The 14,555-nt window shown below is 50.0% G+C and overlaps 1 protein-coding gene across 4 annotated transcripts in view; it reads right to left on the bottom strand.

Moving 5' to 3' along the window:
- LIMK2 (LIM domain kinase 2) overlaps nt 1-14,555 on the bottom strand; it is a 68,369-nt gene that overhangs the window by 6,165 nt on the left and 47,649 nt on the right. For 3 of the 4 annotated variants that reach the window (XM_010360670.2, XM_030915818.1, XM_010360671.2), the window contains 11 exons: nt 13,831-13,940; nt 12,986-13,174; nt 11,149-11,254; nt 10,597-10,793; nt 7,416-7,602; nt 6,481-6,567; nt 5,627-5,758; nt 5,333-5,389; nt 2,352-2,417; nt 876-1,050; nt 72-127 (listed from right to left, as the gene is read on the bottom strand). In XM_010360670.2, the coding sequence (XP_010358972.1) occupies nt 72-127; nt 876-1,050; nt 2,352-2,417; nt 5,333-5,389; nt 5,627-5,758; nt 6,481-6,567; nt 7,416-7,602; nt 10,597-10,793; nt 11,149-11,254; nt 12,986-13,174; nt 13,831-13,940 (1,362 nt within the window). The remainder of the gene's footprint in view (nt 1-71; nt 128-875; nt 1,051-2,351; nt 2,418-5,332; nt 5,390-5,626; nt 5,759-6,480; nt 6,568-7,415; nt 7,603-10,596; nt 10,794-11,148; nt 11,255-12,985; nt 13,175-13,830; nt 13,941-14,555) is intronic. The other variant, XR_747701.2, reaches the window with a different exon arrangement.

Genomic DNA, 14,555 nt, shown 5'->3' with positions numbered 1-14,555 from the left:
CAGTTCTGAGGGAAGGCAGAGCTGCTACGCCTGCTGCCTGCCTCAGGCATGGCCTTGGTGCCAGAGCTCACCTCACAGAGAACGATCCCAAAGGAGAAGATATCCACCGTCTCATCATAGCTCTTTCCTTGGGGAACACAGGAGAGCACGCTGTTAAGTTTACATCCCTTACCTGCTCTGCACTGGGTCTAGGGTCAATCTAAGCCACAGCTAAGAACCAGGGCTACAATAGGTTCTGCAGGGACGCCCCACAGGCTGTCCTGCACAGACACCATCTGAAAATAGTCCTTCCTCAGCCCTAGGTGACCTGCCTTGGAAAGCCCTTATAACATAACACTGCCTAGGATGAAACTGCATGTTAAAGTGGAAAAGAACCAGACTAGGATTCATCCAGGCTCTGCCATTAGCCAGCTGTGTGCTCCTAGACAATTCACTGAATTTCTCTGGGTCTCAGACTCCAAAATGGATTGGATTCAGACCATTTCTGAGGTCTCACAACCCTGATTTCAAGAATGCTAACCAGCATCTCTGGTTGGTTTGAGCATTATCCACCAGAGGGCACCACACTTCAGTTTTCACCACGGAGAGAGAAGGCTAAAGCTGGGACAACAGCCTGAGCTCTCAGCAATCCCTGAGGCACAAATGCCACAGTCAGACCTCACCTTATCCCCGAGGATGGGACACTGATCAGTTCCCAGCCCCCTAAGCTCAGGGAGCTAATTCGTGAGGCCCCTCCTGGCAAGGGGAAAATATCCTCAGCTCTGGGTATCTGGTCCTACACTTCACAGGCCTCCCCTGGAGTTCCTAGGGCTCTGATGCAAGGGCAGCATCTGTCCTCCCTCTGCAGGTGTCCCCTCCAGGGCTTCAGGACTCACCATTCAGCATCTCAGGGGCCATCCAGTAGGGGTTTCCCACCACCGTGTAGCGCTTCTTGCGGTCGTTCTTGCGCAAGGTGCGTTTCTTGGTGGTGGCCTTCTCCATGGGGGGCCTTTTCCTCTCTTCCACTATGAGCCGTGACAGCCCAAAGTCTGCCACCACCACAGTCTTGTCCTGGTAGGATAAAAGCAAGGTGAGGACTTCGTGGGGATGTTCTCAAACCTGGCCCTGGGGAGGAGGTATAGGCAAGAGAAGCCACTGAGAAGGGGAGAAAAGGTGTACAGCAAGGGAGAATCAGAGCAGAAAGCTCTATCAAATAGATACACCCAGGCCGGGTACGGTAGCTTACGCCTGTAATCCCAGAACTTTGGGAGGCCAAGGCGGGTGAATCACCTGAGGTCAGTTGTTCAAGACCAGCCTGGCCAACTGGTGAAACCCCGTCTCTAGTAAAAATACAAAAAAAAAAAAAAAAAAAAAAAAAAAAAAAAAATTAGCTGGGCATGGTGGCACACGCCTGTAGTCCTAGCTGCTTGGGAGGCTGAAGCAGAAGAATCACTAGAACCCAGGAGGTGGAGGTTATAGTAAGCCAAGATCGTGCTACTGAACTCCAGCCTGGGAAACAGAATGAGACTCCATCTAAAAAACAAAACAAAACAAAACAGAAAATGTATTTGTTTCTGAGGGTCTGGTATCTGAGCACAGCAGATTCCTAGCCCACAGTGGGGTTCATGGCAGAGCCACTAGAGCCCTGGAGGTGAGGTTCAGGGACTTGGAGAGTGGAACTCAGAGGTGGGACAGGGGGTTGCTTTTGTTTTTCCCGTCCAGCCTTATTCCTAAAAAGATTTCAGGCAGTGGCTAGAACCAGGATAAGACAGAAAAAGGCAAGGAGGAGGCAGTAGGTGGGGAGACTTGGGGGAGACAAGCTCTTTGAATGGCTACAGGGCAGTCATGTAGGAAAGGAATGAAGATTGCGTGGTGTGGGTCTAGAGGGCAGAGCCAGGGTCAGCTGGTAGACACCCAGGAAGTCAGACAGCAAGTCAATAAGACAAACAACACTGTAACCACCACAGCTGAGGGACAGTGGGAGGAATGCTGGTCTCAAACTGGTCCCTGAAAATCTACTAGCTCGGTGGCCTCAGGCTGAGGCTTCAAGTGCCATCACTGTAAAATGGGGTCAGCAATAATCTGCTTTACAAGACTATTATGGGGCAAAAGCAGGTAAAACGACAGGACTCTACATATAGTCAACAAATTTCTGAATGATTTCAAAGGTTGCTAATGAGAGAAGGTGAAATTATGTCTGTGTGTGTCTGGGAGCTCCCAGAAGACAGAGAAGGGCATTGGAAGAAGCAGGATAGGAGCTCCTACGCAACACCTCTGCCCTCTAGCCAGAGGGGACAAGTCAGCCTCCTTTGTGACAAGGAAGCCAGGAAGTATAGGACCCTGGAGGCCAGACCCAGAGCAGTGGGACATACCAACTTGATGAGGCAGTTGTGAGAGTTCAGATCCCGGTGGATGATACACATAGAGTGCAAATAGGCCTGGAACAGAAGCATGAGCTGAGGCTAAAGGACTGGCAAATCAACTAGACCCTGATTCTGGAACTGGGGGCCACAGATGCTCTCCTACCAGGCTACGCCCACCCAGCTTCAGAACCCAACCTGGACAACAGGGCCAGGGCCTCCTGTGGCTACTCCCTTGTTCCAACACTAACAGGAAGCCTGGGCTTCCTCTGCTTCTCTGCTGCCATCTCCTGCCCATCCTTTGGTTCACCAATCACTAACAGAGTGACTGGCCAAAGCCCTCACTGCTCTGTCCTTGTCCCCAACTTCACAGAACCCTTGACGTTGCAGCAGTCCCTCCACCGCTACCCACTTTACCCAGATCCAGGCTGCTCCCTCCTCCCCACTCTCCCGATCTCTGGCTTGAGCCACTTTGAATCCTTCCTGCCTGCAACAGAGAAGTGACTTCTTGCTCTAGCTAGCTCTGTCTTTCAGACACTGACTTCCCCTAAGACTCCACCTTCCCCAACTGTCTAAACTTTAAGCTCTCCCCCTTCCTACTAAAATGTTTGTAAACAAATTTGTTTGTTATGTCCCCTCTCCAGGCCTCCACCACTGGTTCTTGTCACTCTCAGGAGCAACTTCCTTTCTCCTTCCCTTCCCTTGCAAATAGGAGCCACTCCCTGCTCTCCAGCCCCATGCAATACTGCCTTCATCCCTTAGGCTCCTGGAGCTGCTCACACATCCAGGGAGCTCTTCCTGAATCACTATAGCTCATGACCTGCCTGCTTGCCTGCCTGAGGAAGTGCTCCTCAAAGACTGTCTACACCTTTCTTATGCTACCTGCTCCTGAGACTCTTGTGTGTCTGTTTTTTTCTTCCAGCCTTTTCAATGTCAGCCCTGCTCAAAGCCATCTCCTCTTCACAAGCTGAGACACCCCCACCAGCCACATGGATGCCTCTTCTGTCCCACAGCTCTAGCTGCCCCTTCTCTGCAGATTAGGTGACTAGCAGCCTCTCCCTAAGCTCTAGTCTCATGGAGCCAGTTTCCTGCCCAGAAGATGCTGATGGGTTCTGCTAGCACAGAACAGCAGGCATCAATGTAGCTCTTCCCAAACTGGTTCCTCAACCATCAGTGCCATCCCCCATCCCCCAAAACGTCTGATAAGTGACACCTCAAGCCACTCTTAACTCTTCCTCCTCCTCCTGTTCCCTCACTGCCAACTAGTCTCTCCATTCTGACTCCACCCTGCCTCCCAGGCTCCTGTCCCCACAGCCACTACCTTAATTCAGAAATCTGAAATGTGTCATTAGCCCCCTTTGCAGGTCTCCATTCCCTGGACCCTCCGCATTCCACCTCAACCTACTAACCACATCAGACTCTTTTTTTTTTCTTTTGGAGATGAAGTCTCGCTCTGTCACCCAGGCTGGAATGCAGTGGTGTGATCTTGGCTCACTGCAACTTCCGCCTCCCAGGTTCAAGCTATTCTCCTGCCTTGGCCTCCTGAGTAGCTGGGACTATAGGCGTGCACCACCACGCCCAGCTAATTTTTATATTTTCTTCTTTAGTAGAAACAGGGTTTCATCATATTGGCCAGGCTGGTCTCAAACTCCTGACCTCAAGTGATCCACTCACCTTGGCCTCCCAAAAAAGTGCTGGGATTACAGGCATGAGCCACTGTGCCTGCCCAGACTCATTTTGGAAAAACTACAACTCTTAAGCTTTCTTGCTTAAAAATCTTTTCCTGCTAGGCACGGTGGCTCACAACTGTAATCTCAACACTTTGGGAGGCTGAGGCAGGAGGAATGCTTGAGCCCAGGAGTTTGAGATTAGCCTGGGCGACAAAGTGAGAACCTATCTCTACAAAAAAAAAAAAAAAAAAAAAAAATCAAAAAATTAGGTGTGGTGGTACACACCTCTAGTCCCAGCTACTTGGGAGGCTAAGGCAGGAGGATTGCTTGAGCCCAGGAGGTCGAGGTTGTAGTGAGCCATGATCATGCCACTGCACTCCAACCTGGGCAACAGAGCAAGATCCTGTCTCAAAACAACAACAAAAAAACACCCTTCCTGATTCAAGCCCCAGAAACAGGAAAAAACAAAACAAAACAAAACCCCCCAAAAAACCCAAAAAGCCAGTCAACCAAAAAACTCTTTTACATCTGTCTCCTAAATATAGTCCAGAACTCCTTAGCTTAAAACACAGCAACCCTAATGTACCCCCAAACTGTTCCAGACTACTGTCTTTGTGGACCCCCATGTGAAGGGCAGTGGCTAAAGTCTCAGGTTTGGCAACCAGACTGATGAGCCCAGGATCCCAGCTCTGTCCCTTTCCAGTCCAGCTTATCTGGAAACCAAGGTTGTTATGAGGAATAAACATGTGCATGCACGTTAATCCCTCAGCTCAGTGCCTAGTATATAGAGGGCACTCAGTACTTGTCAGCTGTTATATTTCTATGCTTGGAATCATTTGTTTCCAGGTAAAATAGATGATTTTCTCCTCTTTCCTCCCAGGTCTTTGCTCCTGTCACTTCAATCTTGGAGCCTCTCTGCCAATAGAACTTTATCCAATTCTGATCCTTCAGGGCTCCGCTAGAACTCATTTCCCCTTCATTGATTTCCTAGGCAGCGAGGTGCTCTACTTGGTCCAAGGGGCCCTCAGCACCTGAACACCCGTGACGGCAAGCCCGGGCCATCTCAGGCTACAGTTGCCTCTCTAGTTTGCCTTGTCTGTGCCCTGTTTGCCCTTAGAGATGTGTAATTCTTTGAGAATAGGGCTGTGAGCTGAGAACAGTTAGCTGGGGCCAGTTTCAGTGGCAGAGACAAACTCAATGAATAGCTGCTGATCCAGCCCACACAAGTGGCACAGGAAGGGGTCTCTACCTTCCAGTGAACCCCACAATTCTCACATCTCTCTCTACTCTCACCTTGCTGGCAGGTTTGTTGGTGGGACTCACCATTCCGGAGGCAATTCCTTTGGCAAACCTGACCTTCTGCTGCCAGGGGAACGGATCCTGCAGAATGGGGGAAATGATTGTCAGAGGTTGTTGAGCCCTATCCCACTCGTGGTCCAGGCCCGATGGGTCAATCTGGTCTCCTAGTGAAGCCTCCTTGTCTATGCTCAGTCCCACCCAGCATGGTCCTTTGGGGCACAGCAGGGCCCCTCTGGCCTTTAAGCTCCCAGGATAGTGATAGCATAGGTGTCTGACAACACACCAAGGCTCCTGGAGACTATGGGGTGGTGTACTCACCATATTGCGCAGGAAGTCCTTCAGTGTGCCCCCCTCAATGTACTCTGTCAGCAGGTTCAGCTTCTTATCCTTGTACAGCACACCAATGAACTTGAGCACGTTGGGGTGGTCCAGGCTGCGCATCACTTTCACCTGGGGGTTGGGGGAAGCCAAGGAAAGCTGGCTGTTAACTTCTATGTCTTCCTTACCCCTTCCCTCCAGGGAATCAGCTTGACAAGTGTTATCACTTGTATCTCCTACCGCCTCTCTTGTGATATGACAGGGCACTAAGATCAGGATGAGGGAAGACCACCACCATATAGATGGAGATGGCTTCACAGATCTTACCCTTGGGATCCTGCCTTTCTAGGAACTGCAATGGGGGAACTGGGGTGGGAGTGGCCAAGTAACTTGGAGGGCAGTACCGGGACCACAGGTGTCCCCAACTGACGTTGCTCCATGAAGTAACTTGGGAGGGGTGGTGAAAACTGTAAATGCCCAAGGAGTGTGAGTGCTCAGGGAGCTCCCCCTCCAGGTGCCCTTAGCAGTGTATTCAGGTAAGGATTATAACATCGAGTTGTACTAAATTGGTGTGTTTTCATGTCCATCATCCTCATAACCTGAGAGCTTCTCTGAACCGTGTATCTTTTGTTACTGCATCCCTTGTATCCTCTTTGTGTTGCTTTTAGTAAGTGTTCACTGAACAAATAATTATGCTGTAATTTAGAGGGAGTGGGATATTCCTCTAGGGCTTTTTTCTGCTTAGTTTTTAAGACAGTGATTCCAAACTGTATTTCCTCTTGAAGCCATTATTTGTAAGGTCTTCTCTCTTCCAGTGGTGACACCAACCTCCCGGGCCCCCTCCATCTTCTTACCTCAGTCAGAAAAGTTTTCTGGGTCTCCTCATCACATCGAATTAACTCTTTCATGACCATCACTTTGCCCGTGGCTTTGTGTGTCACCTACAGGGAGGGTGACTGTTAACGGTGCTGAGACCAGAAGTTCTGGAGAACTGTTTGAGAAAATCTATGCAGCTGACCATCCCATCCCTTGGAGGGCACACTGAGCTGGGTCAGACTGACAGAGTTCATGTGTGGGAGATGCAGCGTGGAGCAACGTGGGACTCAGATGGAAGCATACCCTCTTTTCTGGAGAGGTGGGCATGCACGGAGGAGAGGCAAGAACCCAGAAAAGGGAAGTGGGGAAGGAGGCAGGAGGGGACGCTGCCAAGCCAAGCAGGGGCTCTGGTCATTTGGCATAGGAGTGAGTCTCTTGAGCGAACAGAAGTCTGGGGGCAGGAAGGTCAGTGCCAAAGACATGCACCAGGGAGCTGGGTGGGTCAGGGGTGAGCTCTCCAGCCCTGCTGCCCTTGCAAGCTGAGACACATGGCTTACCTGACCCCCCCTCCCAGTTCTCAGCAGAGGAGGAGGAGGAGGAGAGAAAGAGAGAGGTTAGTCCCTGAGACTGTTCACCAGGGAGGCAGGAGCCATTCCCCTGTGTGCTCCTTGTGGCATGCCCGGTACTGAGGTCTGTGGGCACCTAACAAACACCCACTGACTGGAGGCAGGAGGGCCACGGGCACAGCTCAACCCAACCTGGATCTCTAGGTCCACAAGCTCACTGTAACAGTAACACTGACCTTAGGTGGCCTGGGTAGGGGTGAAGCCTCTCACACCATCACCCAAAGCCAGGAAGGAGGCCTGGCATCCTGCAGGGGGTGTGGGGTGGGGCCAAGTGATGAGAAATCCCCGAAAGACATTGAGAGAGGGACTGGGGGCAGAAGAGCAAAGTATTTGCTACCTGCGCTCACCTTGATAGCCTGCCCAAAGAAGCCCTTCCCCAGGACCTCCCCGTGGATTAGGTCACAGGGCCGGAAGATCTGCTGTGAATAGCTGCTGGAACAACGAAGGGATTCTGAGCGGCTGATGTCACGGCTGAACAGCAGGGGCTCCTTTGGGGAGCTGGGGCCAGGGGACCTGGAGATGCTGTTACTGCGCCTGAAGATGAGGAAAGATGGGGGTAGGGATGCGTAGTCCTCAGAGACTGGCCAAGAAACCCTGGAGGAAGGAACCTTAGGGGCACCTGTTCATTCCAATGTCTATAGTTTAGATGTTATTATCGGGGAACAGGGGCTCTTACATCAGATGTATCATTTTGGGGTTGCTGACATCAGTCATTTATTTAAGCATAGTAAAAACACATTCAAAATGGGAACTCTGCGTACATCACACATAGAACAATTAACTAGATTCTACTAGCTTATAATGCTCAGTATATGACATATATGACAAGACTGTAGATGGTAATTCACCATCTCCCATATTTGCTTGATTTAAGGTACTAACTGGTTTAGAGTGATAGTTATACTAGTATCCAAAAAATGAGCAAATGGGATTTTTTTTTTTTTTTGAGACAGAGTCTCACTCTGTCAACCAGGCTGGAGTGCAGTGGTGTGATCTTGGCTCACTGCAACCTCTGTCTCCCTGGTTCACATGAGTCTTGTGCCCCAGCCTCCTGAGTAACTGGGACTACAGGGATGTGCCACCAGGCTCGGCTAGTTGTTATTATTATTTTTGAGACAGAGTCTTGCTCTGTCTCCCAGGCTGGAGTGCAATGGCACAATCTCGGCTCACTGCAACCTCCATCTCCCAGATTCAAGCAATTCTCCTGCCTCAGCCTCCCAAGTAGCCGAGACTACAGGTGCACACCACCATGCCTGGCTAATTTTTTTTTTGACGGAGTCTCGGTCTGTCGCCCAGGCTGAAGTGCAATGGTGGGATCTCCACTCACTGCAACCTCTGCCTCCTGGGTTCAAGCGATTCTCCTGCCTCAGCCTCCCAGGTAGCTGGGATTACAGGCACGTGCCACCACGCCCGAATACTTTTTGTATTTTTTTTAATAGAGATGGGGTTTCACCATGTTGGCCAGGTTGGTCTTGAACTCCTGACCTCACAATCCAACTGTCTTGGCCTCCCTAAGTGCTGGGATTACAGGCGTAAGCCACAGCACCTGGCCCTAATTTTTGTATTTTTAGTAGAGATGGGGTTTCACCATATTGGCCAGACTAGTCTCAAACTCCTGACCTTGTGATCCACCCGCCTCGGCCTCCCAAAATGCTGGGATTACAGGCATGAGCCACCATGCCTGGCCAGCAAATGGGATTTTGGATGATATTTTGCACATCTTTGTACCTGTCCATGTTTCCTGAATTTTAAGATGACAAGCATGTATGATTTTTATAACAATAAAGTCACTATGTTTACATTTTCAAAAGTGGTAGATAATAGTCATGGTCAATGACTATAGTTTCACTTACTGAAGGAGGGACAAGAAGGTTGAAGTCCACAGCACTGCAGGTGAACAGCCCTGTGAACTTTCTCTCCGGGGTATGCTCCTGCTTTACTTGGGCTACCCAGAGAGGACTGACGCTGGATGGCTCTTGGCTTGTCCTGCCCTACAGGTTTTCTTACCCTTGTTCTTTTGCTCTGCCTTCTGCTGACCATGCCCACCACAGCACACAAGGTTAGCTGCCCTCCTCCTCTGCATGGTGGCTCTACAAGTATCTGGCCATTCCCAAATCTTCCCTTTTCCAGGTCATGAATTTCTAGCTCTTCTCTGCCCTATGTTGCCCTGCCTCCCACCAATTTCATCATACTGATCAAGGCCAAGAGGCAGTGGGAGTGAGGGGAGCAATTTGAGGGGAGGGCACTGTTTCCAACACATGCCAGCTGAGAGGGCCCTAACTTTGGTGAGGAGAGTGGATTAAAAAACAAAAACAAAAACAAAAAAAACTACCTTTTTTGGGGGGGGACAAGGTCTCACTCTGTTGCCCAAGCTATAGTACAGTGGTGTGATCAAGGCTCACTGCAGCCTTGAACTCCTGGGCTCAGGCAATCCTCCTCTTAAGCCTCTCGAATAGCTGGGATTACAGGCATGCGCCAACATGCCCAGTTAACTTTTTTATTCTTTGTAGAGACAGGAATGTTGCCCAGGCTGCTCTTGAACTCCTGGCCTCAAGCAATCCTCTGGCCTTGGTCTCCCAAAGTGCTGGGATTACAGGTGTGAGCCACAGTGCCCTGCCCATCTAATTAAAAACAATTTTTTTTTGGTAGAGACAGTGTCTCACTATGTTGCCCAGGCTGGTCTCAAACTCCTGTGCTCAAGCGATCCTCCTACCTAGGCCTCCCAGAGTGTTGGGATTACAGGCATGAGCCACCATGCCTGGCCAAGAACCTGATTCTTAGTGATACTAAGAATGCGTCACATTTACTGAACGCTGTCCCTATGACAGCACCATACAACTTTATGTCCTTTTCCACATTTAATCCTTACATAATTGGTGAGACAGCCACCTTTATCTTACCATCTTATGTCACAGATGCAGAAACAGGCTCAGAGAAATGAAGTGATTTGTGAAGGGAGGAGCTCAGCCTGAAACCCCAGTAGGGTATCAGTATTTCTGCCTGGGAGCCAGTGCTCTTGACTTCTTTTCTGTAAGTCTCCCTACTTGGGGCTTACACTCAAGGTAACTGCTCCTTCTCCATGGACCTGGCAGAATCTGGGGTTTGGGGGTTGTTGGTCCCTCAAGTCTAAAAAACTTTCATTCATCTTTTACTTTATTGTTTTCAAAGTCTTTCTACACAATTTATTCAATCCTATCTGTGCCCCTACTCCAGGCTCTGAGCTCCGTGCTTTCTCCACAGGTCATGCTGCCCTTCAGGGTACAGCATCACCACCTCCTGTCCAGCTTAGGAGTTCAGTGTATAGAGCCTGACCCTCCGGTTTCTAAGGAAACCTGGCAGACAGCTGGGTCCGCAAAGGCTCTGGCTATAAACTGTGATCCCCACAGGGGCAGCTGGGTCAGCACAATCCTCATAGTCTGTCCCTGGCCAGCTGGTTCCTCTCCTAACTCTTCAGGCTTCTGAAAGCCAGCTCAGCTTCATCTGAGAGACAGACATGGGACAGGACAGAGCCAGGGTGGGAGGTGGCACCTCAGGGAACGTCTCCTCAGTGTCCCCTCCAGATTCTCCTTGGTGTCCAGGGTGCTGAGGGTGTGGGGGTGTCCGGCATTCTGCATGTGAGGAGTGAGCCGGGCCTCCAGCCGCAGCTGGTCCAGGCGTTGGGAGACGGGGTCATGTTCAATCAACAGCTGAAGTGTCTGGCTCGTCTGGCTAATTGCATCCTCCACCTGTGGCCAAGAGCAGTATAAAGCTCCCACAGGCTGCCCCACCCCAGGCCACCCATGGCCAACCCAGATGACTCAGGCACAGTGTGGCCAGTGCTCAACTTGGCTATTGGTGGCCTCTAGCTGTCAGTGGCCTCACAGTGCCCTCTGTCTGGCATTCTGTCAGCTCTCCCATCTGTCAACCATCCCTGCTACCCTGGGAACCTGTTAAGCTGTAATAGGTCACCAGTGGTCACAGGCTCAATGCTAAGACAAAGAGATGGGCTGGGGGTAGGAAAAGGTAAAGGCTATAGCCTGATTTCCCAGAGGATCTATTCCATGTCCCACCCTCACAAGACAGATTAGACACACACTCTACCTCCTCCACTCGAAGTGTGCGGACCGGGGTCCCATTGATCTCCAGGATGCGGTCCCCAGGGTGGATGGCATTGCGATTGTTGGGACTGATGTGCATCCGGTTGACCCTGGGCCAGACAAAGAGTTGAGGCAGGGTAAAGATGTCCTAAAAACCTGCTTGACCAATTCTGCCTGTGCAAGGAAGGTCCCAGGCCACCAGTGGCCCCTAAAGGGCCCAGGATATACACACGGAAAGGCAACACCTTTTCTAGGATGCCCCATCTCAGTGAAGGGAATTGCCACTCACCCTGTGGCCTAAGCCAGAAACTTGGACATCATCTTCCCCATTTGGAGTTCCCTCATCCCTCTCCTACTCCCATCTCTAAGAACTCTGTCTTCTTTCCATCATTGTAGTTATTCACATCTCTTACCTGGATCACTGTAATAGCTTCTTTTTTTTTTTTAAACTTTGTTTTTAATTTTTTTTTGAGATGGTGTCTTACTCTGTCATCCAGGCTGGAGTGCAATGGCATGATCTGGGCTCACTGCAACCTCTGCCTCCCAGGCTCAAGCAATTCTCATGCCTCAGCCTCTTGAGTAACTGGGATTACAGGCGTGTGCCACCATGCCCAGCTAATTTTTTGTACTTTTTGTAGACATGGGGTTTCACCATGTTGGCCAGGCTAATCTCAAACTCTTGACCTCAAGTAATCTGCCCACCTTGGCCTCCCAAAGTGCTGGGATTACAGGAGTAAGCTACTATATCTGGACTTTTAATTTTAAAAAATAGAGATGGGGTCTTGCTATGTTGGCCAGGTTGGTCTTGAACTCCTGGCCTCAAGCAATCCTCCCACCTCAGCCTCCCAAAGTGCTGAGATTACAGGCATGAGCCACCGCACCCAGCCTACAACAGCTTCCTAACTGGTCTCTATACCTCTAGGCTTTCCCCTCTCCAATCCAACCTCCATACCAGTGATCCTTCTAAAATGTTAACTTGGTCACAACAGCTTGCTGCTTAAACTCTCAATGGATCTGTTGGATCTTCATAATCCAGGCCCTCTATATGCTTAACAGCCCCTTTTTTGGCCACATTCAACCTACATCAGACATGATTAAGACTCCCACTTTTGGAGAATGTTTCTCCCTCTGCCTTGAACACAATTCCCTCTCCTCTTCATCTAATGAGGTTGTAGAACAGACCTTAGCTCCTCCTGACTTCCCAAACTCTAGTATCCTTCACCTACTGTGTAAGCACTAGCCTAATGTCCAACACATGGTAGATGCAAAATCAACATTTACATGGTAAGCAGCCAGAGGTACGACATTACTGGTATTAGATAGACACAGACTCTTTCTCCATCTGGTCTCTGGCCTCAATCTAGGATAGGGTCTTAACTTCTTTTGGGCCATGGACCACATTTTCTCCGTTCATTCTCTCAACTGACAAAAAAATAATCAACCAACTCCTACTATATGCCAGGTACTGTTCCAAGCCCTGGGCATGCAGCACTGAACAAGACAGCAAGTTCCTTCTGGAATTTACATTCTAGTGGAGGGGAAAGAAGATAAACTAATACACATAATCAAGCCAGATAATTTCAAAGAGCAAACATGATCTGAAACCTGACACCTGAAAGGTGAGTGATTCTGGCCTTAAGTATCTGGTAGGAAGTAGCCTGGGCAGAGAGAACAATAAGTGCCAAGGCCCAGGTGTGGTTACAGCATAGTGGGGTCCAGGAGAAAGATATGAGATGAGAATAAAGGGAGTTCTGCATGAGACTTTGGAGATCTAAGCCCTCTGAGGCCCATTTACAGACTCTGCTCAAGAACCCCTGCTGAAGGGTTCTCAAAATACTTACTCTTTCACTTGCACAGTGGTGGCGTAGTTGGAGCAGGCACTCTCCACGGACACAGAGAAGCCCCGCCTGCCTTCAGTGGTGGCTGGCATGGAGATGAGCGTGACAGAGTAGGGCAGCTGGTCCTGAGCAGACTCTGTGGAGAGTCTCTCAAACATGGGTGCCAGCACCACCTCATTGTGGCACTTCCCACTGGGGAGAGGGCACAGGGGGGAGTATGATGCTAGAGTCCCATGCAGAAGCCCCCCAGCAACCACTGCACCATGTGGCTTTAAGTAACAGTACCTATAGTCTCACTACCACCCTCTCTGTCATGATTCTAGCTGGCTGCTCAGAATGAGGAGCCTGGGTTCTCAGGGTGGGCTGGGACTGGGGGTGCTGAGCTGGATCTGCAGCAAGTGGTATATTTGGAAGAACATTGGCCTGGGTTGGGGTGAGATGGCCTGGGTTCTCTTCACTCTGCCTTTGACTCACAATGAGAATCTTACCCTTGTACTATTCTATTCCATGAGCCCCAGGCTGACTTCTTTCGTCAACCAAGGTGGTTGGACAGGGTGAGCTCTAAGGGGTCTTTGACTTTAATGTTCTGGGATCCTCCTTGAAGGTGCCTCCCACTGGGAGGATTGCAGGGCAGAGTGAAGACATTTTCAAGGTAGGTAAGAAAAAAGGGTAGAGATATGTGTAAATCATTCCGCTTACAAGTTAAAGAGCTGGTTAAGAGCATTGCTGTGATAGGAATCCAATGCTGTGACTACACTAACACTCTTTCTGCCCAACTCACCCTGCCACCGTCCCTCCCCCAGGCCACTCTTATATGGGAGAGGATAGACAAAGGACCACCATCTTACCAGTAGAGGGTAGCGTGCTGCACCAGTGCATATGCATCCCCATCCTCAATGATCACCTTGCAGCTCATACAGGCAAAGCACTCTGGGTGGTACTTGAACTCCCCAGCCACCTGTGAGCAGGTGGGGAGAAGGGTGCACAAAAGGAGGAAGGAAGTGAGTTATCACTGTTGCTGGAGTGAGGACAGGGGTAGGTGAATGACCTCCAATCAAGGCCCCAGTCAAAATCCACTCTTTCACTCTCTGCCCAAAGAAAGTGTCAGATTGGTACCTCCTGTCATTTCTGAGACTGCACAAAACTGTTTTCGTTTCAGTTATGAGAACAAGCCCCCAGAAGTAATCATCCCCACTAAAAAAGATCACAGTTCCTCCAATATAGGGTTGGCAAGTCTGTGACTATGCTTAAAGTCCTGTGTCCAGAGTGGGTATAGGAGGTAGCACCTCTCTCTGCCAGCCCATTCCAGAGTCTCCTTTTCTTATTCCCTGAACACAACCTAGATATATCCTCCTTTCAGCCTGTAACACTCTCCTTTGAGGTCCTTATCCAACTACATTGTGTCTCCTCTCTGCCTGCCTCTCCTCCCACTCCCAACATTAAACTATTAAGTCTTTGAGGGAAGGATCTTACCTTTCACTTAATAGGTGCTCAGCTGATACCTGCTGGTTGAATGAATGAATAAATAAAGGGAGATGCCCTGGCTGATGGAAAGACCAAAAGATGAACAGCC

Source organism: Rhinopithecus roxellana, chromosome 13 (genome assembly GCF_007565055.1).
Source record: "Rhinopithecus roxellana isolate Shanxi Qingling chromosome 13, ASM756505v1, whole genome shotgun sequence".
In the NCBI taxonomy this organism is placed as follows: domain Eukaryota; kingdom Metazoa; phylum Chordata; class Mammalia; order Primates; family Cercopithecidae; genus Rhinopithecus; species Rhinopithecus roxellana.
This window is presented reverse-complemented; position numbering and strand designations above follow the sequence as displayed.